This window comes from Talpa europaea (genome assembly GCF_964194135.1).
Source record: "Talpa europaea genome assembly, chromosome: 5".
Taxonomy (NCBI): Eukaryota; Metazoa; Chordata; class Mammalia; order Eulipotyphla; family Talpidae; genus Talpa; species Talpa europaea.
Window position 1 is genome coordinate 141,916,804 of NC_140071.1, and position 27,826 is coordinate 141,944,629.

At 61.5% G+C, this 27,826-nt stretch overlaps 1 protein-coding gene across 1 annotated transcript; it reads left to right on the forward strand.

The window, feature by feature from the left end:
• Positions 1-7,411: 7,411 nt before the first annotated feature.
• Positions 7,412-27,595, forward strand: MAN2B2 (mannosidase alpha class 2B member 2; the record flags this gene model as incomplete). Its single annotated transcript, XM_084233032.1, is given in 20 exon segments — positions 7,412-7,549; positions 9,011-9,071; positions 9,074-9,156; positions 10,169-10,274; positions 10,954-11,246; positions 11,391-11,413; positions 12,217-12,391; positions 15,349-15,547; positions 16,791-16,981; positions 17,876-18,014; positions 18,614-18,747; positions 20,288-20,559; positions 22,320-22,517; positions 23,086-23,332; positions 23,993-24,103; positions 24,168-24,354; positions 25,290-25,427; positions 26,262-26,374; positions 26,761-26,881; positions 27,501-27,595. Coding segments are annotated over 20 exon segments (3,024 nt in total).
• Between the last annotated feature and the right edge of the window lie 231 nt (positions 27,596-27,826).

The following is a 27,826-nucleotide window of genomic DNA, read 5'->3' on the forward strand; positions in this document are numbered from 1 at the left end:
TGAAAGGGAAAACTGAGGGGTGGGAGACGGCCCCCTACACCTCCTCCCAACACACCCACACCCCCTCCTGTGAGCTACAAGGCAGGTGTCTGGTCACCAGAGGACCAAAACATTAATGTGACTCATGCGTACTTGGCCTCATCCATAGTTCCTACCTCAGAGCTCCCCCAAAGCCCAGGAAATTTCCTGAGCCTCCAGGGTGTCCTCAAGGTGCCTTTTGATATGTTAATGAAAGCCGTTTCTTCAAACACCTGGGGAGGGGCCTGGTTGCCAGAGAAACCAACAGGGACCCCTGGTTCCTTGGGAGGGGGAGGGCTTGAGTTCAGTGGCCAGTGAGTCCTCAGTCCTGCCTATGCGGTGGGGCCTCCACCAAGCCCAAGAGCGGCCTTCAGAGATGTAAGGGCAGGACCTGGGCACAGTGCAGGTTCTCTGATCCCATGCAGACCGGGTAAAGGAGGAGTCAGAGTCCTCAGTAGTTTTGCAGGTTTTTTATTTGGGGTTCACCAGGCATATGGCAGGCAGGGGTGCTGGCTGGGGGGCTGGGAGGCTGGCAGACCTCCCAGCCCCCAGCAAGTCTTCACTCTATCTGGGCTCTCTGGCATTCTCTGCTTCTGCTTCGGCTTCTCCTTCAGATTCTGCTGCTGCTGCTGCTGCTACTGCTGCTGCTGGCTGGGGCTGCTGGCGTCCCCCCGTGACGCCGCCCTTAAAAGCAGTCTTAACTCAGCTGAATCCCATCTACCTATGCCCACACCCTATTCCAGGTGCCCGCCATCAGGCATGCATTCAGGACAAGGATCCATCATCTATCCTGATGGCGGAAGGGCAGAAAAGCCTGACATTTTCTTTACCCTACAAGAGACCTCCCAGCTGGCGTCAGGATGATTCAGGAGGGGCTGGTACCCTGGGGCAGGGGTCTCAGTGCCCTCACCTCGTAAGGGCTCCTGGCACCCTCCTGGCTGTTCCTGGGCTGCGCCCTTTGTGGTAAAATTTAGTGAGCAGGCGGGCCTCCCATCTTAGCACATTATGGGCCCTGAGGCAGGGCTGTGAGAAGCACAGCTGACAACCTGGGCTGCTGAGCCCGCTAAAGTCTGAGAAGGGGATGAGGCAGCCTAGTCTGCAGGGCTGGCCGGAGGCCCTGAGGCTTGAAGGGGATGAGGCAGCCTAGTCTGCAGGGCTGGCCGGAGGCCCTGAGGCAGCAAGCGCCTGGCCGGGCTGCTGCTACTGTCTGAAGGAGAAGGTGGTTCTGGAGACTGAGCCCTCGACCTGCAGAGCCTGACGTGTTTCCAGGTGAATTGCATCAGGATTGAGTCCATCGTGGGCACCTGCTGGTGGCTGGGAATTGCTTGTCGGGGTGGAGAAGCTTCCACGCACCCACCCTGGACACGCAACCCCTCGGGCCCTGCAGAAGCCAAAGCCCCGGGTGTGCAAGGTCGCCTAAGCCAGAGTGAGAGCCTGGAAACGGGGGGGCGAAGCCGGGAAGAACAGGTGGTAACAGACACCCAGGGAGGTGCTTGCCCCGGAGAGGGCGCTGGAGAACTTGGGGCCCAGACGCTTTATTTCCTGCTGGGCTCAACACACACATTTTGATATATTTTTGTATGTATTAAATATTTCATAATTTAAAAATATAAATACAGAATCTTAAGTTGCCAAGGATTTAAAAAGCATCAAGGTGGGAATGAGTCACCGGGTGTGCCGAGGGCCTTGAACAGGGACAGCCGCGTGCACAGGGGAGCGTGGGAGGCAACACCCTTCTCGAGAGCTCCCAGGGGGAAGAGCTGACCAGCACGGCCCCCACCTGTGCTGCTTGGACACCAGGAGGCTCCGACAGCCACCAGCAGGGAAAGGTGTCTCCCCAGGCCTTCTTGGGGTGACTCTTCTGCCCTCCTGTCGCCCTGGGAGGGGCCTCTTAATGGATTTTAATGGGGCCACTGTGGAAATGTGTCCCTACTCTATCCCCTAATGTGGCTGATATTTGGGGTGAGTAAACCACCTAAACATCCCCATCCCCAACCTCTCCATCCCTCCCACCCGCCCCCCCCGAAATCCAGGGCAGAGTTGGCCTGATGGAGCCCCCAGCAGTGGAGGCAGCGGGACCTGGGACCTACGGGCAGGGCGGGGGAAGGAAGCCAAGTAGCGGCTCCTGCTGTCCAGGCTCAGGGACCTGCGATGTAGCTAGTGAGAGCGTGCGCTCCCTTTGCAGCGCTGCGGAGGACGCCATCGAGATCCAAGGCCTTTTTTTAGCTGCAACAATTCACTATAAATTATTCAGTGATTTGGGATGCTATTTTCTGACACATGTAAGCGCAACCCCTGCTCTCCCTCCTCCCGTGCCCTGGGTGTTCTTCTCCGATCGCGCGCGCCAAGAGACGCGACTGGCCGGCTGTGGACGTAGATGAAGCCGTCAGGGCCGGACCTCGCAGCAGCTGTTCCCTCCGCCCGCCACACTCTTCCCTGGCCGTGTTCACGCCTCCCCCATCTGAGTCTTGATATCCCACTTACGGGACACCCATTCTCCCAGCGGCCCCCCCCCCACCTTTCTGTGTTAATTTTTTCCACATTTCCACCTTCTCACATATTCTCTGACGCGCTAATGGGTCTGTTATTGTTTGGGGGGTTGTTCCCCACCCACCTGGTGCTGGGTGCATGGGAAGCCCTGGGGACATAGAACGGGGCTTCCTGTCAGGTCAGGCCCGCACCGGCCCGCATCAGCCCTTCCGCTCCTGGGGATTTAATGAGAGAAAAGAAAAAGCAGGGTCACACAGAGACGTACCCATGAGCGTGCACATCGCCCTGTCACAGCAGCCACGGCCACGAGCACCCGTGCAGCGGGCCCCCTGCGTGCATCGTGCAGTGGGGTACAGCTCAGCAAGCGCCTCCTCGGTGAGCACTCTGCCTCCTCAAGCCTGCCAGAGCACCCTCCACGGGTGACTCCGGCAAACCAGGGCCGAGTCCAGCAGCAGCCCCCGGAGGCTAGGAGGTCAGGAGCAGACAGCTGGGGGTGGCCTGACAGTGAGGGCGGTTCACCTCTGCGGGTTCAGCCTGAGGCCGGCTCCCTCTGCGCCCTCAGGACAGACAAAGGCAGACAGACACCTGCCTTCCTGGAGGCGTCTGTGGAAAACGGCGCTGAAAGGGAAAGCCAGACAAGACGGGGTGAGGCCAAGTCTGGGTGAGCCGCAGGCACAAAACCTCTGACTTCACAGACAGAAAGCGCTGCAAGGACCGCGCTGAGACTTGAGCTGCTGCCTCTGGGAGGCTGGGCCGTCACAGCTCGAGTTCAGAAGCGAAGTGTCTATAAACCAGAGGCAAAGCTCTCGGGGTGACGCTGTCGAGTCTGCAGTATGTCGCTCACAGATGCCAGGATTCAAATCAAAAGTACTTGCTATGAGGCAAAACACAATTCAAGAGAAAAATAGAGCCAGCGACAGTCCCCACGTGTTAGGATTTGCGAAAATAATTTTAAAGCAGCTGCTACAACTATGCTCAAGGATATAAAGGAAAACAGGCTCACAATAAGCTGAATTAGATAATCTAGAACAAGAATAGAAACTACAGAACAGATAAAGTAGAACATCCAAACGGGGAAATCAGGTCTCTGGAAAAAGTCACTAGATATGTGAAGAAGCACCACAAATGCCGGAGCAAAGGCTTGGTGAACTTGAAGAGCGAGCGATGGGCGTTGCTCCATCTGAAGGACAGAGGGAGAGAGACCGCCGGCCCTCAGAGCCGGGACGAGCCTGGGTGTAACTGCTGCCCAGACAGGCGACGAGAAAGACGGAGACGGAAAAACGTAACAAGGGCGGAGAATGTCCCCACTTGGCAGGAGACACGCGCAGAGCTGAGTGTCTCAGCTCGCATGGTGGGGCGCCCTGCCACCAAAGATAAAGGAAATCCCTAGAATCTCAGCTTTGAAGCTTTGTTTTCCAAGTCACTGTGATGACCAGGTTTTGGGATAAGATGGGTCTGTCCAAAGAGCGGGCTTGGAGGTGAGCGTCTGCCTTCCCGGAGCTGCCGGTGGGCACGAGGAGGGGCGCGGGGTGTGGAGGGGCCCTCCCTGGGTGAAGGGTGGGGGGACGAGTAAGCAAAAGGCCTTCCCAGGAGACGACAGGCAGGGCGATAATGTGGCAGGATGGGGGCCTGAGGCCAGGCCGGCGGCCATCTGTGTGTGGGGCTCCCTGAGCACCGGAGGACTAAGGTGTGACAGGGACAGCGGGGGCCTGTGGGTGGCGAGGCCGGGCCAGTTCACAGGACATGCAGGCTGTGCGAGGAGGCCACCTTACTCCGTCAGCAATGCAGACTCGGACGACTGCACACAGAACAGCCGGCCAGGGGGTCGCAGGGCGACCCGGCGCGCCTGCAGACACCGCCTAGTCTGCCCAAGTGACTCACCTACAGTTCAAAATAACTTACGCCAATATTTTGCAAATCTCAGGCAAAAATAAAATAAGTCAACACTAATTTTGAAGCATTCTAAAAATGTTCAGATACAGATGGGGTGTGTAAATCGGGCCTCTCAGATCTAGCAAGCTGAAGAACACAAAGGCAGAGCCGTGCAGTGAGCCCTGAATTAATTTTCTGTAAGGAGAAGACAACTTAGCTCCCTTGGACTTTTTTTTTCTTGCCAGAAAGTACAAAAGCTGGTATAATTGAGTTATTCTTTCCCGGTGCATGTAAATAGCGGGTGAGAAGACCGTACAATTCATCTTTTCAATTTTGTAAGACGATGATATTAACAGAAATCTGATTTCATTTACTGAATGAACCCCCGGCTGGGAGATTTGCTCTTCCCTTCAGCCCAGCTCAGGCAGCTTTTACTGGACACCAGGCAGAGTCAGGGAGGGCAGTGTTCGTCCCCCGTCCCCCTTCATCCTCGCATCTTCCCATCGGCGGCCTCATGGCCACTTTCACGGAAGAAGCACCTGGCAGTCAGGCCCCCTGTGGGCCCAGGGCCTCGGCGCTGGGCGAGCAGCTGAGACGACTGGCCAGTCCACAGCCTGGACTGTCCAGATCCTGCTTCCCAGCCCATCCCCACGGGGCTGTGCATGCTGCTGGGGCCCCTGCTTGTGTCTTCTCAGCTCTGCACAGGGCAAGTTCAGACCGCCGAGTGCCTGAAGAGTGGGGTACAGGGCGGGTCAGAGCCGGCCTTTCTGGGTGGCGAGCAAGGACCTGGTCTGGAGTTTATGGAGGTGCTGCTGCAGCCGAGCAGGAGCAGTTTCTGTGATTGTTTGGCCCCGTCCTGGCACCTGGAAACCATGTAGGGAACCCCTGAGCAGCAGCCTCAGTGCCAGTGGGTGGGCTCACAGCCACCACGTGGAAGCTGGGGCTGTGCAGACCCCCATGAGCCAGGGCTGCGGTCAGGGCTGCCTGTGGGAGGTGGTGTGGCCACTGGCTGGCCGGGCGTGACTGTCCAGGTCGCCCAGGGCCAGCAGGCACTTTCATGTGCAGCGGTGACCTGCAAAAACACCCCACCTGGGTGCCCACGAGGCCTGGGGACAGGCTGCCGGCTCTGTTTTCCTGGCACCTACGCGGCCTCACAGCTCTGATGCAGCTGCAGGTGTCTGGGGGCGTCCGGGGGCACATTTGGCAGTTCTCTCGACCATCTGCTGCCGATAACCAGAGCATCAGAACCAGAACCTAAGTGGGCCGAACTGGCTCCTGGAGACAGCATCCAGTGCTGCCTGCCTGGACTACCCTGGGGAAGGCCCCCCCCCCCCACCGACCCCGGCGGAGAAAGGCCATCCCGGGCGGGGAGCAAGCCTCGGAGGCTGTCACAGGAGCAGCCAGCTCCCGCCCCCACCCTGGGCACTTCCAGCCGCCAGGACCATGAGGAAGTCTGTGTCCTGCTTGACCCCCCTCAGGGTCCTGCTTGGGAGGAGCCTGCCAGGCTTCGGGGCTGGGGAGAAGGGGGGAGGGGACAGGAAGTGGGCGCAGCTGGAGAGACTGGGGGGTGAGGTCTGAGCACCCAGAAGTCGTGACCCCAATGGCCCAGGACACACTTTTACTGGAGGTGGGCCTGGTTCTTGGGGTTACACCCAGACACCAGCTCGCCCAGTGATCTCGGGACAGACCTGTGTCTCCCCAGGAGGAGTGTCCACGCAATGTGACACTGCACTAGGGAAATGTCCCCTGTACTAGGGAAACCAGGCAGTCGGCCCAGGAAGTCTTCTCTCCTCGAGGCCGTGGGCCGAACTCATCCCGCCCCACAGACCCTGGGGCCTCCAGGTGGTTCTGCCCCTGGGCTCCTCAGAGAGCCCTCCACCTGGGCAGTGGGTGGCCAGACAGGGAGGCTCCATTTTCAAGGGCCAGCCTGAGCAACCCCCACATCAAACAGGCTGACCCTCGGCCACACCAACACATAGTGAGCAAAGGCTGCTGGGTAATGTGGTCTGACTCTGCGCCCCGGAAAGCCAGGAACGCAGGCCTCGGAGGTCACTTTCCACACCTGCCTCAGATGAGGGTCAGTCTTGGGTCCCAAAGTAAAGACAGAGGGAGATGGACAGAGACGAGACACAGCCACAGAAATACTAATGTCCGGGGTCCTCAGGGAAGGAGACAGCACGGCCAGCTCAGAGGCCCAGCCCTTTGGGGTGGAGGAGGAGGGCCCAAGGGGTTACAGAGGTGGTCCAGGCAGCACTGCCCAGCAAGCTGTGCCAGAGTGATCAGAGCATGCTCCAGGGCACTGAGTATGGTACGAACCCCCTGCAGTCTCTGCTCACAGCACCCTGAGTCCAGCCCACTTTCCAGACGCTCCACCTGAGGCTGAGAGGAAACTTCACCAATATCACCATCGGGACCCTCACCAATTCAGGAAATTTCCATCAGTCTTGTTCCTACACCAGTTGCGTGATCTGCACACAACAAATTGTCTTTGCAGATCAAATTGACTTTCTGAAAGTCAGTTTCCCTCCTTAAAATGAAGATGAGCACCCCATGACAAGGGCGGGGTGGGGGGGTTCCATGTGGCAGGTTATCAGGGAAGGCTTCCCGGTGGTGACATTCCCAAGCTGAGTGTTGAGTTTTGCAGGGCAGCCTGAGAATCTGGGAGCCCAGTTCCCAGAGGTGGGGTGAGATGGGCATGCCAAGAGGGACACTGTCAGAGGCACAGCAAGGGGCATGGGCATGGGGATCAGGAGGGGCACCCCATCTGCAAGGAAATCACTCAGACTTCCTGAGGGAGGCAGCATTTGGAATTCTGCCTACAGACTGTTAGGGACAGGCATGGCCAGCAACCTGGAGATGGGGCGGAGCCGTGAAAGGCAGCAAGCAGGCGTCCCCCACATTCCACGCCCAGGAGGCAGCTTGGCCTTGGGCCTGTACTGTCTGTCCCTCCCTGCCCCCTCCAGCCAGGGGTGGTGCTCCCTCTGCCCTGCCAGCTGCTCCCAAGTCCAGTGCTTGCCTGCCAGCCACCGAGATGGGATCACTCTCTTTGCTGCCTCTACTGGTGCAGCTGGTGCTGCTGTGGCCACTGCAGGTCTGGACCAAGGGCCCTATCCACATCTTCGTGGTGCCCCACAGCCACATGGATGTGGGCTGGCTCTACATGGTCCAGGTAAATGCCAGGTGCTACTCCCCAAGGGCCCCCTGAAATTGCAGCTTCCATCTCCCTGCAGGATGGGGGTGCACCCTGGAGTTCACATCAGGGTCACAGGCCCGCCTGGGTTCAGTCCAACCTCCCTGTGCTGGGTCAAGTGGCTGACCTCAGGCTGGTTGGTCATTTCGTGCGTCTGAACCTCAGTTTCCCCATCTGTGCGAGCAAAATCAGAGCCAGCAGAGGTCAGATGAAGAGCAGAGTCAGGTCATGGCCTGCTCTGGGGGACCCTGGGCAGGTTGTGCCCCCTCTCTGGGGCCTAGTTCAGGCTTCAGAGCCTTCGACTGGCTGTTCCCTCCACCCAAGACTCTGGTCCCAGATGCGTGCAGGCCCCATCCCTCCCGCCCTTCCCAACGTTGCTCACCTTCCTGATGAGACTTCAAGCAACCCTCCCCCCACCCCGCTTTCCCGCGGCCTTCCACTGTCGCCCTGGGGGTGCGGGTCCTCTGCTTCCCCCTAGAACGGGGCTCCTGCGGGGGGCCTCACCCACTGTTACTGCCCTTCCACGGTGCCTCGTGGCCCTAGCGCACGTGAGTATTTGCTGGTGAGCGAGCGAGCAAGCGCGTGAATAAGTGAAGAATGCACGGATGAGAGGCTGACAGATGAGTGAGTCAGTGCAGAAAGGCAGCGGGAGCCTCTGGTTCTGCAAGTGACGCAGCCTCCTCAGCTTGGCCCGAGGGAGAGAGGGCAGGCAGCCGCCGGCGACCTCTGCGCGGGCGACGGCCTCACGGGGGATGTGTGGGCACCGAGATCTTAGCGAGAGCACAGTGGGGCCTCTGGGCTGAGTGTGAGGTCCTCTTGGGGTGCACAGGCAGCTAGGGGTGGTGCTTGCTGCCCACGAAGCAGCTCAGGTCGGGGGGAGCATGCTTGTCACCCCCATTACATAAGAGAAACTGAGGCCCAGAGAGGGTCAGGCCTGGTCCAAGGTTGCTCAGTTCAGGCGGTGCCTGCTGACCCTGCCCAGTGCTCTCTATGCTCCTCAATGGGACAGGGCAGCACAGGGTGCCAGCCTGGGGAGCCAACAGGGTGCGCCTGAGAGTGGGCAGGCACCCTGCAGGAGCTCAGCGCCTGCTCCCTCCCCTCCAGCCCAGGCAGGTGGCTGTGGGTCAGCTGGCCACGCCCCTCTCACCCTGCCCAGTGGGCTGTGTCCGTGTACCCTCAGGCTGCGGCTCACCCGCTGGCAGCCTATCCCTGTGCCCACTTGGAGGGCCACGGTCAGCTTGCTCACCTGCCCCCGGGCACTCTCTGGTCCAGGCAGGAGAGTCTGTGCTTTCTCCCCCTTCTGCCCCCCCACCCCCAGCCTTCAGCAACTGGCACCTAGTGGCCATGGCGGGAGAAGCAGTGGACGGGAAGGCAGGGGCTGGTGCCTGGGAGGGCCCAGGGACACCTGGTCCCCACGCTCACGCCGGTCCCGGCCCCCAGGAGAGCATGGAGGCCTACGCGGCCAGCGTCTACACCTCCGTGGTGGAGGAGCTGAGCCGGGGCCCTCCCACAAGTTCATCGCCGTGGAGCAGGAGTTTTCCCGGCTGTGGTGGGACAGCGTAGCCTCGGCCCGGCAGAAACACCAGGTACCACGGCCAGGGCCACAGGCAGGGGCCGGGCGGGCGTCGGCTGGTCCGCAAACCAGGTGTCCATGCCCTGCTGCGGAGGGAAGGTGGCCGGGAGGGCGCGGGAGCCCACTCGGACTCGCTGCCGGGCGGCAGGCTGGGCCCGCTGCTGGGGAGAGCCCGGAGCCTGGACAGGCCACGGGCAGCAGGCACTCCCTAAGCCGGCGCTGCAGGGCGTGAGGTGAACACAGCTCCTGGGCAGGAAATCCAGGTCCTGGCCTCCTCCAGGGGAGCCAAACCGCCCGCGGTCTCCCCTCGCGTCCCTCCATTCCACGAGAACCGGCAGACATCACGGGCCAAGGCGCATCGTGTACAGACATGAACAAAATCAGCTCGTGAAGACACAGCCCCCATTTTAGGGCCACCTGCAAAATAACTAGCTTGTAACCTCCAAAAGTGTCAATCCGGGAAAGCGACCAGGGCGGGGCAGCAGTTCTGAATTCCGAGTTAAGGGAGAGAAGGCCAGTTAAACGCCAGCCCGATCCCCCGTGGACGGCCGGAGGGGACCTCTGGGGCCCCTGGTAACCTGGGGTCCCGGCTGCCCGGCGGATGGGACTCGTGTGGGGCCCTGGATCTCCTGGTTTGGCCGTGTCTCTGTGAGCTTGGTTGCCCTGTGCTCACAACACCGCCCAGCCGCGAGGCTCGCTCTCCTCGGTCTCACTTGGAGACAGTCTGGAGACAAGCGTGCCCACTGCACGCAGAGGCGGGCGCTCAGAGCCCTGGTCAAAAGGCAGCAGTGAGTGAATCCAGAGAAAGGAGTCCAGGAGCTCTTGGTGCAATAATCAGACTCGCCAGACGTTTGAAATGATTTGAAATGAACATTTAAGACACATGGCATACTCCTCAGGCAGCAGACAGGGCCAGGCGCCATCCCAGGGGGCCAGGGCTGACTGGGACAGACCATGTCCTGAGCTCACAGAACACATGAGGGTGACGTGGGGCGGACCCCACTCTCTCTGCCCCCCTCGCCCAGGTCTGCCGTCTGCTGGCCCAGAGGCGCCTGGAGTTTGTCAGCGGAGGCCAGGTCATGCATGACGAGGCCGTGACCCACGTCGATGACCAGATCCTGCAGCTCACAGGTTTGCTCCCCCCACCTGCAGGGGTCTGGGGCTGCCAGTTCGACCGGGATGGGAGGTCTGTGCCCTGCTTCTGGACGTCAGCAGGGCAGTGACTGGCCCGTGTCCTGTAACAAGTGCGGGGCCAAGAGCAGGAGCCTAGACCTGCTGGACTGGCTGGCTAGGCCCCACCTACTGTCCCCACCCCGTTCTGCAGGAGTGACCTCACCGGGTCCCCAAAGTGAGCTGGAGGCTAAGACCTTCCTCAAAGGACCACTGTAAGGAGGATCCGGGACAGTCAGACAGTGCCCTGGGGCCCTAGGGACTCCCCGGGAGTGTCAGACACTATCCCGGCCTTCAAAACCCCATCAGCAGCATAGCTGTTGCCACAAGCCCCTCAGCACCCAGCATCCCCACCGCCCATCCGTGCCAGCACCCCACTCCCTCCACCATGGCACCAGCAGCTCCAGCAGCAAATGCACATCCACCTCCACCCCCCATGTACCCCTCCACTCCGCCAACCCCTCCACCCCCAGAGCACTGAAACGCGCAGGTCTGGGGTGCAGGCCTGCCTCACTAACCTGGGGATAGCCCCAGGGGACCTGGGCAGAGGTGAGACTCTGTGCCCAAGGGGCCCCGGGCTAGCGTGGGGCGAGGGGCCACCTGCCCCCACCCCACCCCACCAGCCGGCCTGTCTGTGCAGAAGGACACGGATTTCTCTACGAGATGTTCGGCTTCCGGCCGCGGTTCTCCTGGCAGGTGGACTCATTTGGCGCCTCTGCCACGACCCCCACCCTGTTTGCGAAGGCGGGCTTTCACGCCCACCTCATCTCCCGCATCGACTACGACCGGAAGGAGATCATGCAGGCCACCAAGGTGGGTACTGCTGCCCCACCTGCCCTGGGCGCTCTGGTACCCCGATCCAAGACCCGGGGGCATAGCGCCCCTCACTCCCCACTTGCAGCCCCCGAGCTGCTGTGCTCCCGCTGGGCCAGGGTATGCTGGTCTCAGAGGCCTGAATCTGGCCAAGGTCTGTGCCCCAGGACCACGTGCCCTCAGGGGTGAGGCGGGAGCAGGCAGCAGGTGGCTCCTGCTGGGGGGCAGGGTCCTCCCCCGCCTTACCCCTGCTCCGGGCTGCAGATCTTCACGCACGTCCTGGACAAGTACAGCTACTGCTCATGAGCACGCGCCCGGGGCCAGGCCCTTCTCGGCCGCCGTCTGTGCTACCTCAGAAGGGGCAAGAAAGAGAAACTGAGGACCCCTCTCACCCAGGCCCCGGGCGGACAGGCGGCCAGAGCCCCACCCTGTGGGACAGCCACAGGGATGTTTGGAACTGGAGGGCCTGGGTCCAAATCCCTCCCCCCGCCGGGGCGTGGCCTGAGGGCAAGGGGGGAGCCCCTCTCTGAACAGGACAGCTGAGCAGACACAGGGATCATCCTGGATGGCTGCTGTGTTCATTAGATTTTCTTAAGATTTACTTTTATTTATTCATGCATACAGGACTGACTAGAGTCGTAAATGTTGCGCTTAAATCTGGTTCTGGTCTCGGAGGTTCTGGCCCGTCCAGTGCACTCCAGCCAGAGCCTCCCCCCGCACCCTGGCCCTGGCCTGCTCGGGCCCCTCCGCAGGGTCTGAGGGCACGGAAGTGTCCTGACGGAACCAGTCAGCCAGTGCTGCCCTCAGGCCCACAGGGTGGACATGCCACCAAGGTTGCGCTTAGGGAGCAGAAGGAATGGGCCCCCAGTGGGGGGACAGGGCCAGACCCCACTGGGGCACGTGGCACCTGGGTGTGAGCCCGGCTGTCTCCCCAGCTCTGGCTGCAGCCCCTGACTTGGCCACCCCATGGACAGAAGGCGGGAGCCCAGAGCAAAGAGGTGGAGGCCCGGCTGCCTCCCAGGTCCCACCCAGCCTCCCGTCCCTGGCTGTTCGCGTCTCAGGGGTCCCCCCCAACTCCTCTCTCCAGCAGGAAAGGATATTTCTGGGAAGGTGACGTCCTCTTCCTGGACCCACCCTTGAACCAGATCACCATATTTGACGCCTGGGTGACCCCTGAGAATCTGAAGACCTACGCCTCCGTGCTGGTGAACAACGTCAAGGAGCGGGCCGCCTGGTTCCGGACACCGCACGTCCTCTGGCCCTGGGTAAGGGGGGAACCCCTGTCTGGCATCACCCTCTCTGGGACCCCGAGACTCCTGCCCAGCTGCCCCTCCAGTCTCCAGAGACTCGCCCAGCCTCTCCCACCTGAACGCACGCCCCCACCCTCCTCACCCCTGCCTCCTCTTCTGCTTCTGCTTCTGTCCCAAGCTGGAAGCCCGGCCAGGGCCACTCCTGCTCCCAACTCTGTCTCCCGGGCTCAGGACTTTCAGGGCCCCAGATTCCTCATCTGGAACCCAGGGGTTGTGGTAGGGCCTGTTCCATGGTCTTATTGGTCAAAAGAGAGGGGTTGTGCCAGCAGCAGCACCTGACTCGGTCACTATCGTCACCTCATGGTGTCTGGGCACAGGCCCTGCTCTGCAGGCATGTTCCTCTCCCCACGGCCCTGCCCCGGCCCGCGCCGCAGCCTCTCCTGGAGGCCCGTTCTGCACAAAAGGAACTGAGAGCCAGAGAGGTTAGGGCACGTCCCGAGGTTCGGTAGGGTTCAGACCCCACGCCCCAGCTCCCGCAGCAGCCCCCAGCACAGCCTGCCTTCGTTTTCCCAGTCATTTTAGCATGCTTGTCTTTTTGTTACTGTAATTTTAATACAGGTATATAGATTAGCAAAAAATTCCTTAATCCACTAAAATACATACCTCAGGTCCTCAGACTGATCAGTTTGGCATTTAGAGCAACACTGTAAATATATATATAACTTAGCATGAGTCCTGAAGCATGACTTAAAATGTGTGTAGGAAACAGAGATACAAAAGAGCGAAAGTTCTACTTTCTCAGCAGCTCACAATAGAATGTGGTATTTGCTAAAGGAAAACAAAACACCTACTGAAAATGACTGTGTCATCACAAATCTCATCCCCTTGGGCTGACAATGACAGAGCCCAAGTGGGTCCTGGTGCTCGTGCTCCTCATGCAGGTGCTGTCAGCACGCCTGTCAGTGCACCTGCAGCACACCTGTCAGTGCACCTGCAGCACACCTGTCAGCACACCTGTAACACAGTGGGTCTGATTAAATCTGTCCCGACTCGTGGTCTCACCTTGGTCAGAATGAAGGCCCCACCTCTTCTGGGCCACAGCCCTGCCTCTTCCACCCCTCACACTCACCGCTGGGCATGGCAAAGCCCCACACAGATAATCTAGGTTTCACAGGACTCCTTGGGTGGAACTGCTTATTTATTGTATTTTATTATTGAATCTGCAGTTATGTTTTTTTAAAGATTTATTTATTTATGCATACAAGAGCCAGGGTGTAGGTCAGAGGTGCAGGGTTTGAAAGGATTCACCAGAGACAGAGTGGGGAGCAGAACAGGCAGAGCCACTGAAATGCACTCCTGAGGGGAGCAGCGGGCAGACAGGAGAGGTCTGAGCGCCATGTGGGCAGCTCCCTGGCCAGGGATCGAACTCGTGCAGCAGTGGCTGGCAATAGCTTAAGAGCGCTGTCTTTAACCCCTGTGCCACCAGCGAGGCCCTGCAGTCCTTCTGTTTTTTAACTGACATATAACAATATATCCATTTCAGGGGTATGACATAATGAATTCATCTTAAAATACTGCATAGGGTTACAGTAAGTCTTGTGAACATCCATCACCGAGCATACAAACTTTTTGATAGTGATGAAAACTGTTAGGACCTCCTCTCTCAGCACCTTTCAAACATACAACACAGCGTGGTCAAAGATGGTCACCGATTGTGCGTTACAGCCTCCGGACGCATCTGATTTATTATTGATCATTGGGACCTTCGCTTCTTTCACCCATTTAGCTGAAGCCCAGGCCCTTTCTAGCAACCTCCAATCTGGGTCTTCCCCCGTCTCTTTCATCCATGTCTTATACTTTTCGGCATATGGGTGCTGCACCTCCCCGGCACAATTCACTGTCGTCTGTGGCTTTTGTTACGCTGAGTCAGGTCCCCGCTACAACCACATTGTTCTGAGTTTTTATCGTAACTGAAAGTTGAGTTGTGTTGAATACTTTTTTGCATCTGCTAAGACATCATGACTCTTATCCCTCATTCTGTTGAAGCAGTAGATCACTGATTGATTTGTGGGTGTTGACCTCCCCGTGCATCCCTGGAATAAATCCCCCTGAAACCTGGCGCACCATCCTTTCAATGTATTTTTGAACTTGGTTTGCAAATAATGAGTTTCTACAGTTTTCTTTTCCTGTGGCATCCTTGTTGAGAGTTGGTAGGAATTTGGAAGTATCCCTTCCTGTCCTTTTTTGGTTTTTGGTTTTTTGGGAAGAGTTTAGGAAACACTGCTGTGAATCTTCTCTAAACGCTGGGTAGAATTCACCAGTGATGCGCTCTGGCCCTGGACTTTGGCTTGTCAGGTGACTTTGATGACGGCTGCGAGCGCCCTATGATTAACTCGTCTGCTGAGATTTCTATTTCTTCAGTCTTGCTAGGTTCTAAGTTTCTTGAAATTTATGGATTTTTTAATTTGTCTACCTTTTTGGAAATGAGCTTATGGTTAGTAAGTGTATTATTGTTGTTATTAATAATTATCATGTTTTCATGATGTTGAGCCGTGGAAATACAGGCGGGTGCTAACAGGCAGTGGGTGATATGCGTCCGATGAAGACAAGTACTGCGTGATCTTGTTATGTGTAGAATTAATAAAAACACACACATTTGTGGTAAAAAAAAAAAAAAAAGACCAAATTTAGAGTTCCTAGAGGTGGGAGGAGGGGTGGGCAAAGTGGTTGAAATTTCTCGAAAGAATGCAACCTCCAGATGTAAGACAAGCCAGGATGGAACTGCTGCGTAGCTTGGTAATTTTTTAATGAAAGAGAAACAAAGAACAGGATCACCTGTCACCCAGCCACAGGGCGGCCCTGAGCCTTCCTTGGCCCTGTGCAGAGTGGGCATGTGGTCAGCAGGTAAGGCCGCCCTGCCGGGCTGGGCTCTGCTCCCAGCAGCTCAGGGCCTGCTGCCGTGCCTGCCGCAGGGGTGTGACAAGCAGTTCTTCAACGCCTCAGTGCAGTTTGCCAACATGGACCTCCTGATGCGCTACATCAACACGCAGACACGCCTGCTGGGCGTCACGGTGCAGTACGCCACGCTCAGCAACTACTTCCAGGCCCTGCACCAGCTCAGTGGCCCCTGGCCAGTCCATGACCATCGTGACTTCCTGCCTTATTCCTCAGGTATGACTTCTGGGCATCGGGGTGGCAATTGGGTGCCAGGACCCCACTGGGTCCCCTAGACACACTGCAGCTGCCACGCACAGCCTGGTCCCCACCAGGCGCAGGAGTGACCGTTGCTTCCATGCTTCTGCTCTTGAAGTGCTCCCTGCCGGGAGTGCCCTCCTCCCGCCACACTCCTGCAAAGTCTTACTGAGCTTGAAAAGTCACCTCCTCCAGGATGGCTTTCCTGATCTGAAGGCTAGACCAGGCAGCTCATTCGTGTCCCCACAAACCCCAGGTCCCCCATTGCTTCGACATAGTCATTATCAGGGACCGTTATGTCTGCATGTAAGGCTGGACTATGCCAGCTGCAGACAGTACGGCCTAAGAATCCGAACAGGCAGACTTGGAACGCGCCTCCCCGCTGGTTACAAGCCCCGAGCACCCTGTGCCATATGCCGGGGGTGCTCACAGGCCTGTCAACAGAGGGAGAAAGTTCCTTGTCTAGGGCCCAGCACAGAGCAGGGGCTCCACATGCAGCTATACCAGGCAGCTGGCACCCATGCCTGCCAGCCTGGTCCCCGCCCCTGCCCGCGTGATCCCTGTGGTCCCGCCCTGGGGGCTCACTCAGGAGCAGGGACTGTGAAGGCCACAGCTTCAGCACACTCCCCCAGGCAGCCCCAACCTCCTCCTGCTGAGCTCCCCATGCCAGCCTGTGAGGGTCGGGGAACAAGCGCTGGCTGAGAGGCCTTGCTCGGCCTCGCCTGCTGTGCTGGTCAGCCTGTGCTCATCAGGCCTCTGGGCACCCCTCCTTCCCATCCGAGCTGCTGGCTGCAGAGGGACATGCTGCCTGGCAGGCCTGTCCCGGCCCTGGCGGGGGGTCACACAGAAGCCCCCCCCATGCTCAGGACCTTCCCTGCCGGGTAGGCCCTCCTGTCCCTCATATCCCAGCTGCCCTCGGGACCCCAGGCCCTTTGCTGTGTGGCCATTCCAGGTCTCCCAGGCACACCCAGGGCAGCCATCTCCCATCATAGCACCCCCACTCCAGGCCTGCCCCACCAGACAGATTGTGCCACCTGCCCAGCGGCCCTCAGGGCACCAGGCCTTTCTGGGTGTGTGAGGTGGAGCTGGGCCACTGCCCGCCCGCCTAGGGCTGCTGCTGGGTCAGCTGGCCCTCCCCTGGGCCCGCTTCCTCCGCTCCTCCCAGGTCAGGGCTCAGGGGTCCCCACGGGAGACTCACGCCCGCTGCTGGTCTTGTCCCCAGAGCCGCCCAACACCTGGACCGGCTTCTACACCTCCCGCAGCGGCCTGAAGGGGCTGGCGAGGCGAGCGAGCGCCCTGCTGCACGCGGCGGAGTCCATGTTCGTGCGGCACGTGTGGACGGCGCCCGGCTCGACCCCGCAGCTGGCCTGGGCCCTGGGGCAGCTCCAGCAGCTCCGCTGGGCTGTCTCCGAGGTGACGCAGGCTCCGTGGCAACCGTAGGATGGCAACCTCCTGGGCAGGGGCTCCCCCTCCCCGAGGTTAGCCAACGCTCCAGGTCGCAGAGGTCACTCTGCAGAGGGGCGCCAGGTCACTTGGGGACAGGGGCGGGGTGGGGGGGCCGAGGCTCGCCAGGCCAGGCAGGACAGCACCAGCTGCAGCCTGAGAGCCCGGCCTGGGCAAGGGAGGGCAGAGCAATGTGGTGTCCCCAGGCCTGCCGGGCGGCCCCGCTGTGCGGCCTCAGGCTCCCTCCTCTCCCGAGCCTGAGGCCCTCCGGGACCCGCCAGCACAGCCGCTGCGAGGGCGGCCCCGAGAGTGACTGGCCATGTGCCCCGCCCCTGCGGGGGCAGCCACTGCAACAGTCCGGAGACGTCCATCCCCACTGTCCCCAGGGTTGCGGCCCTGGGAGTGCCACAGCTTGTCCTCCTGCCATGGCCAGAAGGGGCCACGCCAGCCTCGACGCCTGCACGGCCATCTGAGGGCCATGAGCCGGGAGGCGTGGGCGACAGGACCTCGTCAGAGCCGGTGCCCAGGGGGTCACCCTGCGTGTCCCGGTCCCTCAGGGGCTTCCTGCCCAAGCTCAGTACAAAGACGTGTCCAGGTTACCATGGAGCCTGCCTGGAACACAAGGGCCACTGACGGGAGACAGCGCCCAGAGTGCAGGGGGTGGGCCCTCCAGGAGGCTCCTTGCCCCCCAGGTCGAGGGACTGGGCGCCCAACACAATGCCGGGCAGATCCACCACTACCCACCCACCCCCAAGCCTGGTTCCTCCAGGCAGGTGGGACACCCCTTCTGCACAGGGCGGCCAGAGCGAGGGAGCCAGCCCCGGGCCGGGGCTGGTGGCCGCTCCACCCTGCCGCCCGCCCCAGGTGCAGCACCATGACAGCATCACCGGGACAGAGACGCCCAAGGTGAGGGACATGTACGTGAGCCACCTGAGGGCGGCCATGCGGGGCATGCACAAGGTCATGGACTCCATTGTGAAGGGCAGCACCAAGACCCACGCAGGTGAGCCGGGCTCTGAGGGACTCCAGAGGCCTCGGACCTGGCCCAGCCTGGCTGGCTGCTGCCCCTCCGAGCCCAGCTGGGGTGCAGCCATTTCTCCAGCCTCCTGACAGGGAGGCCCCGGGGAACAGAGCTGCCATCCCGCCAGCTTGCTGGGATGAGGGCGGTCGGTCCAGAAAGACCCTGCACGTGGTGCCCGGGGCAGGAGCAGGACGTGTGCTATGCCGCAGCCTCCGCCCTCGCTCCGGCCCACATGCAGCCTGCCCTGCTCCGCTGTCCCTCCCCTCTCCGGCCTCCACTCCCCACCCGTGCCCCTCGCTTCTGTGTCTGAGGCCAGGCCACAGAAGGGGTGAGGCTAGTTCTCCGGCCTCAGTGCCCTGGGCTGACAGGAGAGGTGTGGGGGAGTGCGTGCCATCTCAGGCACCTGGAGGCTCACGGCCCTCCCTTACCGCGCCCCCTCCTGGGACCCGGGGCACGCCACGCAGCCTGCGGACTGGCTGCACGGAGCCCACCAGCCCGGGTCTCACCGGCCTCAGTCTCCCTGGCATGAGGGGCACCCGGGTGTGTGAGGCAAACGGTAAGTAGAGCGTCCTGTGTTGCAGACCCAGAGAATCGGGGCCTCCTTGCCGTGGTCTACAACCCCCTGGCCTGGCCCATCACCACCATCATCACCCTGATCGTGAGCGTCTCTGATGTCAGAGTCACAGGCAAGTCGGGACGCCCTGTGCCCATGCAGGTATGGGCGACAGCTCCTGCTGAGCTGCACACCAGCCTCTGGGGCTCTCCCAGACCAGGGCGGGGTCTCAAGAACTCAGGACTCACACTTCCACGAGGACCCCGCCAAGGGGGCGCGTGGCCAGGAGGCTCCGTGGGATGCACCCGGGCTGGGGCTGGGCCTGCCAACTCCCTGTTCCCACCTACCCTGGAGGATCCCTGTGGTCTGCAGTGTGGGGGGCCTCCCCTCATCCCTGCCTGGGCATTTCTTTCTAACGTAACCTTCACCTGGACCAGAAAGCCCTGCAAGAGTTTTTGAAGGGATCCCATCACTGAAAAAAAAAAAGCGTTTTTGAAGGGGTGCACTAAAGGGGACTCTGCTATTAGGGGCTGAGCGCTCTGCAATACCCCGAATTCCAGGTGAGTGTAAAGTCCGTCCTCATCTGTTTTCTCTCTGGTGCCAGCACAGGGTCCCAAGGGCACCCAGCTGTCATCTGGCCAAGCCCTCCTCAGGGAGAGGAGGAAGTGCCTCAGTAGCCAGTCACTCAGCAAACACTCCCACGTGCCCAAACTTCCCAGCCCAGGCTGAGTGCTGGGTCCTGGCTCCTGAGTGTCACTGTGGGGCACAGGAGCAGACACAGAAGTGATGCTTGGGTGCACGATGACCCGGGGAGCTGGCCGGGGTACCCCCCTAGCTGGACAGGAGTGGTTACCTGGCCAAGGGGGAGGGAGAACAGAGGGGGGCGCTTTGAACAGACCTGACCTGACACCCCTGAGCCACCCAGATGTGATGCTGGTTAGGAGTCAATCATGAAACGGCTATTTCCGGGCACCTACTGGTGTCAGGCCCCGCCCCAGGCTCTGGAGATGCTCAGATCCAGGGGAAAGTTGCCGTCTTCCAAGAGCTCACCTTCTGCTGGAGGGAGGCAGCCTGGAACAAAATAAGAAAATGCAGAGCAAGACAGATGATGCAGTGATGGGAGTGCTCGCCAGAGCCAGAGGGCAGAGCAGGTGCCTGCTGGGTTCCGGTCAAGGGCTGCCATCTGCAGCAGAGGGGCTGGCATAGGGCCTCCAGGAGCTCCCCAGAGGGCTCAGACATGCGTGATTTCCCTGGAGAGTGGGGACTTTGCTGAGTGCACCCAGTGTCCTCACCCACCCACCCCCCAAATCAGACAAAGGGCACTGGGGAGTCGGCAGGCGATCCTGAAGGTGTCCTCCAGGGCAATGGAAGGATGGGGACAAGAGGCCTTCTCCAGGCCGGGCCCTCCTGGTAGGGGGAACAGCAGGAGCAAAGCCCAGAGGCAGGGAAGAGCAGGGTTGTCAGGAGGAAAGGTAGTGGTGAATTTGGGCTGCAGGTTCAGGGAGGCAGAGAGGACGACGAGGCTGGTCCTGCTGAGCAGGGAGGATGCAGGGTGGGGTCGGGGTGAAACTCAGCACCACCCAGGGGTGGGAAGGCCTGGTAGTGAGCACCCTGTCAAGGGCACATGCAAGTGAGAGGGACGAGAGACCGCTGTGTCCTCCACCCCTATAGCCACTGACCGTCCCATCTTACGGCCTTGCAGGTGCAAAAGTCAAAGATGCCAAATAAATATGACCTGCACGTGCTGACCACCATCCCAGGCCTCAGTTACCAGGACTACAGCATCAAGCCCAACAACGGAGCCCCGGGGGGCACTGTGGGGCCCACCACCACCAGGGCCAGCCTCAGGCAGTTCCGCCGCAGGCCAAGGAGAGCCTCCTGGCCCCGGGGCCGCCGCCTGCTGCCCGTGCAGAACGACTGCCACACCGTGTTCCTGGACCAGGACACCAACCTGCTGCATAGCATCTGGGAGAGGTGAGGCACGGCCCTGCCGGCTCAGGCGGAGGCGCCCAGGTCCCGGCCCGGGCCTGGGGTGCCCCCACCAGGACCCCGCCTCCTGCCTGGGAGAAGGGCCGGGGTGATAAGGATCCTTTACTGTTCTACCGCCTCATTTTTAGATGTGAGTCCACTGGGGCTTTCTCATTCCAGGACCGTCGAGTCATAAATAAGCAGGTGTGGAGGGACCCACTCATCAGAGAAACATAAATCCACCGTAGATCCAGCCGCCCACTCATCCATCGTCCCCACGCCCCCACCCATCAGCCTCCGTCCTTCTGTCCTTCCGCCACCCACTCTGTCCCTCACCCACGCTTCGCCCCTCACCCACCGTCCGCCCACCGTCCCCTGGCCTTCAGTTGAGAACAAGGCTCCTCTGGGGAGCCTGGGATTTGCTAAAACACCTGGGGTGAATCTTGGATTTTGAAGGGCCAGCCCGTGGCGTCTGGAGACTCCCACCTCCCAGAGGGGACCAGCCCGTGCAGGTGGAGGTGGGGCCGCGCAGAGCCCCAGCCGCGCAGGGTGCCGAGGGCGCTGAGTTTCCTACAGGACGGCCCTCCCCCCCCCCCCAGCGCTGGGGTCACCCACTGCACTGCGGCTGCACACGCCTTTGCTGTGGGGAGGCTCACAGAGTCGCAGCACCCCACAGGCCACCTGAGAGCCCAGTCAGCACCCCGCAAGGAGCGCGACGCCTGAGCCGCCCCAGGCACCAGCCGCTCTCTGCGCCTTTGCGGTGGCTTCCCCGCCTGGAGCAGACACAGCACCCACAGGCCAGAGCCCCCAAGAGCCATCCTGCACCCCATGTCCTGCTTCCAGGCTCATCCCCGGGGCACACGTCTGACGCCTCCGGCCTGTTTATGGCTCTAGAATGTTCCAGGGCAGAGATACCGGGGGCTGTATTTCTCCGGTCAGGGGATGCACACGGGGCTGTTCCTGCCTGTTGGCTGCTGCCGCATGCACACCAAGCATTTGCGGGGAGATGGGGCCGTCAGTCCCGGGCGAGCCAGGAGGGGAGGATGAGGCTGCCGGTGGCTCTGGGCTTGACCAGAGGAGTATCTGCCACTGCACCCACCGCTGCACCCTGTTTGCTCCCATCGCGGCGCCGGCAGACCAGGACTCACCAGACCTCCTGGGCTGCAGGCTAGGCCCTGCCCCGGTGGGTGGTGGGAGACCACAAGCCCGCCCGGGAGTGGGCAGTGGCTCCATGTGGCCACTCCCCTCAACTCTCCTCCCTGAGGCCTCTGGTGAGGGCAACACAGGCCTGCAGCATGGGGCCTGCAGCACTTCCTGGGTCGGGGTCCTGGGCAGCCCAGCCGCATCTCCAGCCCCTAGGGCCGCTGTGGCCCTTGGTCCTCGCCCACGGGGTCAGGAGAAGTTGCCCTGGGAGTGGGGTGACAGCCGTGGCGTGGGACACGTGGACAGCTGTGCCAGCAGGACAGCCCGTCCTCCCCTCTGTCGGCAGCTAGAAGGAGGGGGGCCTGGGCCTGGCAGCCGGGCGCCTCTTGGTGGATGTTCGGCCTCACCCAAGCGCCCAGGCGCCGGCGGGCACCCTCTTGAGACCTGCATGGGCACAGGATGGCGGTGGTGCCCTGGGCTCGAGGCGGGGGAGGACATCCCCCTGAGCCAGGCTGTCGCCGATGTGCCTGCAGGGGCCGTGGGCCCAGCTCCCGACCATGAGGACAGCGCCCGGCACAGTGGTCCGGGGCCTGATGCCCTCCTGCCTCCCCCCACCCCTGCAGGCAGGGCAACCGCACGGTCCGCATGACCCAGGAGTTCCTGGAATACCACGTCAACAGAAATCCGTACCAAGGACCCACTTCTAACATCTACATATTCGCGCCTGTGAGAGCCGCAGAGCCCGCGTGGGAAGAGGTGGCAGTGGAGATCGAGGAGGGGAAGCTGGTGACCGAGGTCCGGCAGTACTTCTACAGGTGCCTGTGGCCTCCCTGGGGTGGGCCTGCCACAGCAGGGGCGCCGGCGGGTAGGGGCAGGACAGAACAAGCCTCAGCTCTGCCAGATACCACTCCCGAGCCCCCAGCCGCGGCTCCGGGAACATCCGACGAGAATCACAGCTGCTGGGTCTGTGCCTCTGGCGGCTCTGCTTGCTCTCAGCAGGCCAGCGCTAAGTCCAGGCTGGGCCAGGAACCCACCGGCCACTGACCACAGCCACTTCTGTTTGATCATTACCTGGTGGCCAGACACCTCCACGCAGGCCTGGCAAGGAGGCACTGCATTATCGGGGGGCCAGGAGTCCCAGCATCGTGCTAAGTAGGCGCCCTGCCTGGGCTGCAGAAGGCTGGAGGGAGGGCGCACGGGAGGAAGGAGGGGGCACCAGAGGGGGAGAAAAGAGGGCAGGAGGAAGGGCCGGAGGAAGGGCAGGAAGAAGAAGACAAAGAAGAGGGCAGGATTAAGGGGAGCGAGGGCGGGCGGGAGGGGATGAGGGTGCTAAGGCGTCCTCTGCCTCAGCGGGGAGGGGGCCTTCCTGACCCGTCCCGCGGTCCCCAGGAAGGATGGGAAGCCCGCCTATGCCATCCACTCCCGGCTCGCCCACATGCCCAGGGGCTCCAGCGGGGAGCTGCTATGCCAGCGCCTGGAGCAGGAGCTGCGGGTGGGCCCCTTGGAGCCGAACCGCGAGGCCCTGCTGAGGACCAGCACCAACCTGCACAGCCAGCGGGTGCTCTACACGCACAGCAATGGCTACCAGGTGCAGCGGCGGCCCCACCGGGACCACAGCGACCACACCATCACCCGGGTAGGGCCAGCAGGAGCACAGGGCACCCCAGGGCTCCTCTCCGGGGCCGGCGGCCATGTGTGCCCAAGGATGGGGCCGGCCGCGTAACAGCCCGTGTCTGGGCTCAGGGCCAGCGCCGAGATGAAGGGGCCCAGCCCGTCTGTTCTCAGGGTCCTCTTCCGGGCGATGAGCTCGCCATGGCAGGTCCTCGGGGTGAATGAGATGGTACCGGCCCAGCTTGCCTGAGCCGCCTTAGCTGATGCACCCAGACCATGGCCAGTGGCAGGGAACCACCGGTCAGTGCAGCCCAAGTCAGAGGTCAGGGGCCTCTCCCAGGCCTCCCCTCCTGTGCCTGGGACCTTGGGCAAATCCTTTGCCCCCCTGGGCTGGCTATTTTCTAGGGGAAAGGGAGCGGCCTCCTCCCCGCTGGAGGGCAGCGGTTCATGCAGGGATGCTGGCACTGGGCCCTCCTACACCCTGACACAGTTGGTTCCCCCTTCACGGGGCCATCGGGCTGTGTCTGCCTCTGCTGAGGCCTCCCTTCCCTTTGGCCCAGTCTGCTGGCCCTTCCCCCACCCCCCGTGGCTGGCCTGAGGGCCGTGCCTCTCCCGGGACAACTCTCCCACCACACGCAGGTGCCTGTGGCCCCAAAGGCCAGCCTGGCCATGTTTGTGTCCTCAGAACTACTACCCCATGGTGCAGTCGGCCTTCATCCAGGACAGAAGGAGCAGGCTGGTGCTGCTGTCGGAGCGGGCCCATGGCGTGTCCAGCCAGCACAGCGGGCAGCTGGAGGTAGGGTGCGTCCCTCTCGCCCCAGGGCACCCAGCAGCAGGGCCTCAGACTCCCCCTCCCACAGGTCATGCTGCTTCGGCGCCTGTGGAGCAGAGAGCAGGACCACCTCAACCTCACCCACGCAGAGGCCGCCATGGAGCGCCCAGTGCTCTGGCTCCTGCTGGGGCCCAGGCTGGTCATCGCTGGACTGCGGCCACAGAGCGGGCTGGCGCTGCAGCACCGGCCTGTGGTGCTGCTGGGAGAGGAGGCTGGTAAGGGGCACACCTGGTGGCACCCCCAGACCTGCCTGGCCGGGGGTGCTCTCTGCGCAAGGCCACTTGGCCAGAAAGGGTCTCGGGGACCCTTGACACAGGGGCAGGTCGAGGGGCAGACGGGTCAGAGCGGCCTCGGTGGGTCCACCAGAGCCAGATGCCCTCACACCTGGGTCTGGCCTCCTCCCTCCTCTTCCCGCTGCATCTTACTCCGACAGGACCGGGGTTCCAAGCACTTCAGGCTGAGCCCCCACCTCCGAGCCTCCCAGGTCTGACACAGGGCGCTGGACCAACGGGTCCGGCCGCAGCTGCTGCTTCCCTGCACTCAGACTCCGCCCGGGGGCAGCCCCCACATCCCCGTGTTTGCTAAAATAATTGACCCAGAGAAATGTTAAACTGACTCTACTGAAGTTGTTTCTCTGGAACAGCCCTTCAGGATCTAAAGGCCCAGGTCCAAGTCATTGACTCTCAACAGTCCTTGACCGTCTCTGTCTCTAGTCACCCCGGGTTTGGTTTGGAACGAGCTTCGAGTGCTCCCGCCTGCAGGTTTAATTTTTTAATTTTATTTTTTTTAATAGAGGCATGCTTTATTTATTTGTTTGCTGGTTTGTTTGTTTGTTTTGTTTATACATGCACTGGGTACAGTCAGAAGCGCGGGAGGGTGAGAGAATTCACCAGAGCCAGAGTGGGGAGCAGAGCAGGCAGAAGGACCGAAGTACACTGCTGAGGGGAGCAGCGGGCGGCAGGAGAGGTCTGCACGCCATGTGGCCATGCCGGGGAGCAGCCGGGGATCGAACCGGCGCCGCAGAGGCCGCGGGCAGCTTCGCAACCCAGCGCTCAACCGCTGCGCCACCGGGGAGGCCCCGCCTGCAGGTTTAAAGCCAGGAGGGCAGCTTGGTCCCAACCTCTCCCCTCCCTCCCTCCTCTGCCTGCAGAGTTTCCCCGGACTCGCTGGGGCCCGCAGCAGGAGGGGGCTGTGACGCTGCCCCCAAGTCTGCACCTGCAGACCCTGAGCATCCCCGGCTGGAGCTACAGCTACAACCACACGCAGCATCTGCAGAACCTCCAGAAAGGTGGGCTGGGGCACGGGGAGCTCACCCCTCTGTTCCCCTCAACAGTCCCCATCACCAAAGAAGGCTCGCCATGTCCTCTTACCTGGCAAATGGGGAAACTGAGGCCCACAGGCGAGCAGTCAGTCACCAGGTCCCTCAGTATGTCAGAGACAAGGTAGGCCCAGGCTCCGGCCAGGACAGGCCTCCATTTTTTTTAATGGACCCCTATGCGCCCCATCTGCCTCCTCACACCATTGTCCACCAGGCCTCACTCTGGCTGGCTTCCTCCAGGGACTCCTCCAAGCCCCAAACACCCAAGTGCCCACTTTGTCCCCTGAGTCTGCACAGCCGACTGGCCAGAATTCTATTTATTCACTGAGCTAATGTCTCCCTGCCAGGCCCTAGCCAATAAGCAGTGAGCGCAGCAAGCCAGGCCCCTAGTCTGGCTGAGCCATCATTCTAGAGGAGGAGCAGCCAGGGCGTTAGACAGACATCAGTGGTCAGCAGGAAGTCCCAGAAGAATATCAGGGAGGGCTTCCTGGAGGAGGAGACACATGCCAGGAAGTAGCTTGTTCTGATACAAAGCCCCCTCTGTTCTATTGTCTTGGTGAACGACTCTCTAAGGCAGGGCTACCTGAGCCTGAGACACCCTGTCTAGACCCCATCTGCAGGCCCCGGGGGCGGTAAGGAGAGCTTGACTGTCAACTGGCCCTGGGTTGGACCCAGCTCCAAGGCCTTGGCCAGAACTGTCCCTCTATACGCCTTGGTTTCCTCCTCAGGTGGCATGGAGGAGGCTGCTCAGGGGGAGGCACAGGGCTGGCGGGGTCCTCACCGCCCCTTCTTCTGCCCCTGAAGGTCGTGGAGGGCAGGCCACGCCCAACCTGCGCCGAGTCCTGCTGCGGCTGCACCACCTGTATGAGGCGGGAGAGCACCCGGCCCTGTCTCAGCCGGTGACAGTGAACCTGCAGGTAACTGCCCCCCACCCCGCACGTCCCAGCGGACCTCCCTGTCACCTCCTGCATGCGCAGCAGGAGCCGAGCCCGGGGTGAAGATCCAGACTCAGACCCCTGAGAAGAGAGGCACAGGGCCACCAGCCGCAGAGGGTGCGGGACCCCGGGGCAGCCCTCCGGCCCCCTCTCCTGGTGTCCAGTGTCTGCCGCTGGCCGGCTCTCTTTGCTGGTCAGTTCCCCTGCGGACACCCTGGCCTGGGGTTCCTCCCCTCTAGGTGGGGGGGGGGCCGAGGGGCTGCCCCTCCCGTCCTGCAGACTTGCAGGAGGGCGGGAGCCCCAGGGCAGGGCATGGCTCAGGGTCTCTGCTCAGGTGGGCCTCAGGCGCCCCTGTCCTGGCCCCGCAGGCGGTGCTACAGGCACTGGGGATGGTGGTGGCCGTGGGGGAGCGCTCGCTCACGGGGTCGTGGGACATGAGCACCGTGCAGCGCTGGCTGTGGAGGACGCGGGGCTCACACCTGCACAGAGGTGCGGGGCTCCTGGGCAGCTCCCTCCATCTGCGCCTCAGCCGGGCTCAGGCTGTGCGCCACGCTCAGGCCCCAGCTCTGCGCCCCGAGACCAGGTCCCATGGACCTGACAGGCTGCTCCCCTTCTCCGAACCTGGTGCCTGTGAATGTGCCAGTGAGGCCCAGGTCAGGCCCATCTGCCAGGGGCCCTTGCAGGCATTGCGCGTGTATGCGTGTGTGTGTGTGTGTGTGTGTGTGCGTGTGTGCGCGCGCGTGCATGCGTGTGTGTACACAGACCCTGCCCCGCCCCCGCCCCCGCCCCCGCCCCGCAGCCCCAGGTGTGACCTCGGGGAGCTCAGGAGGGTGAAGGGCACACCCATCCCAGGGCCTCAGTGGGGAAGCTCTGGGGTTCTGAGACCACACCAGGGGCGATGAGGCCCGAGGGCCCAGGACCCACCTAGATCTTACCCCACCACGATGTTCCCTCAGGGAGGCAGTAATCAGAGCCCCACTGCAGGCGGTGGGGGGCAGTCACGGTAGCCTGTCGGCAGGGCCGGTGTTGTGGGGGGGCTGCTGGGGAGAAATGGGGGGACAGGCCGCCCCAAGGGACAGTGCTGGACTGACCACCTCTGCTCCCCCAGACAACTCCAGCTCCTCACGGCCGCCAGGAGACCCCACGGTCACCATCCACCCCAAGGAAATCCGGACATTCTTCATTGGCTTCCAAGAACAGTGAGCCCTTGGCAGAGTCTGGGGCCCAAGGCTGCAGGGGATGCGGGGGCCCTGGACGCAGCAGCGTGGAGGGAGCAGGAAGGAGCAGCTGCTGTTCTGGGGGGCTAACAGCAGGAAATGGTCCTATTGGGGTTTACTTATCCTTTGAATAAAATTTGCATTGTAAGAACCTTTTCTTGCCCTCTCCTCCTGTGTGATGACCTCGGCACACACGCGCGTGTCCTCACTATTTTCA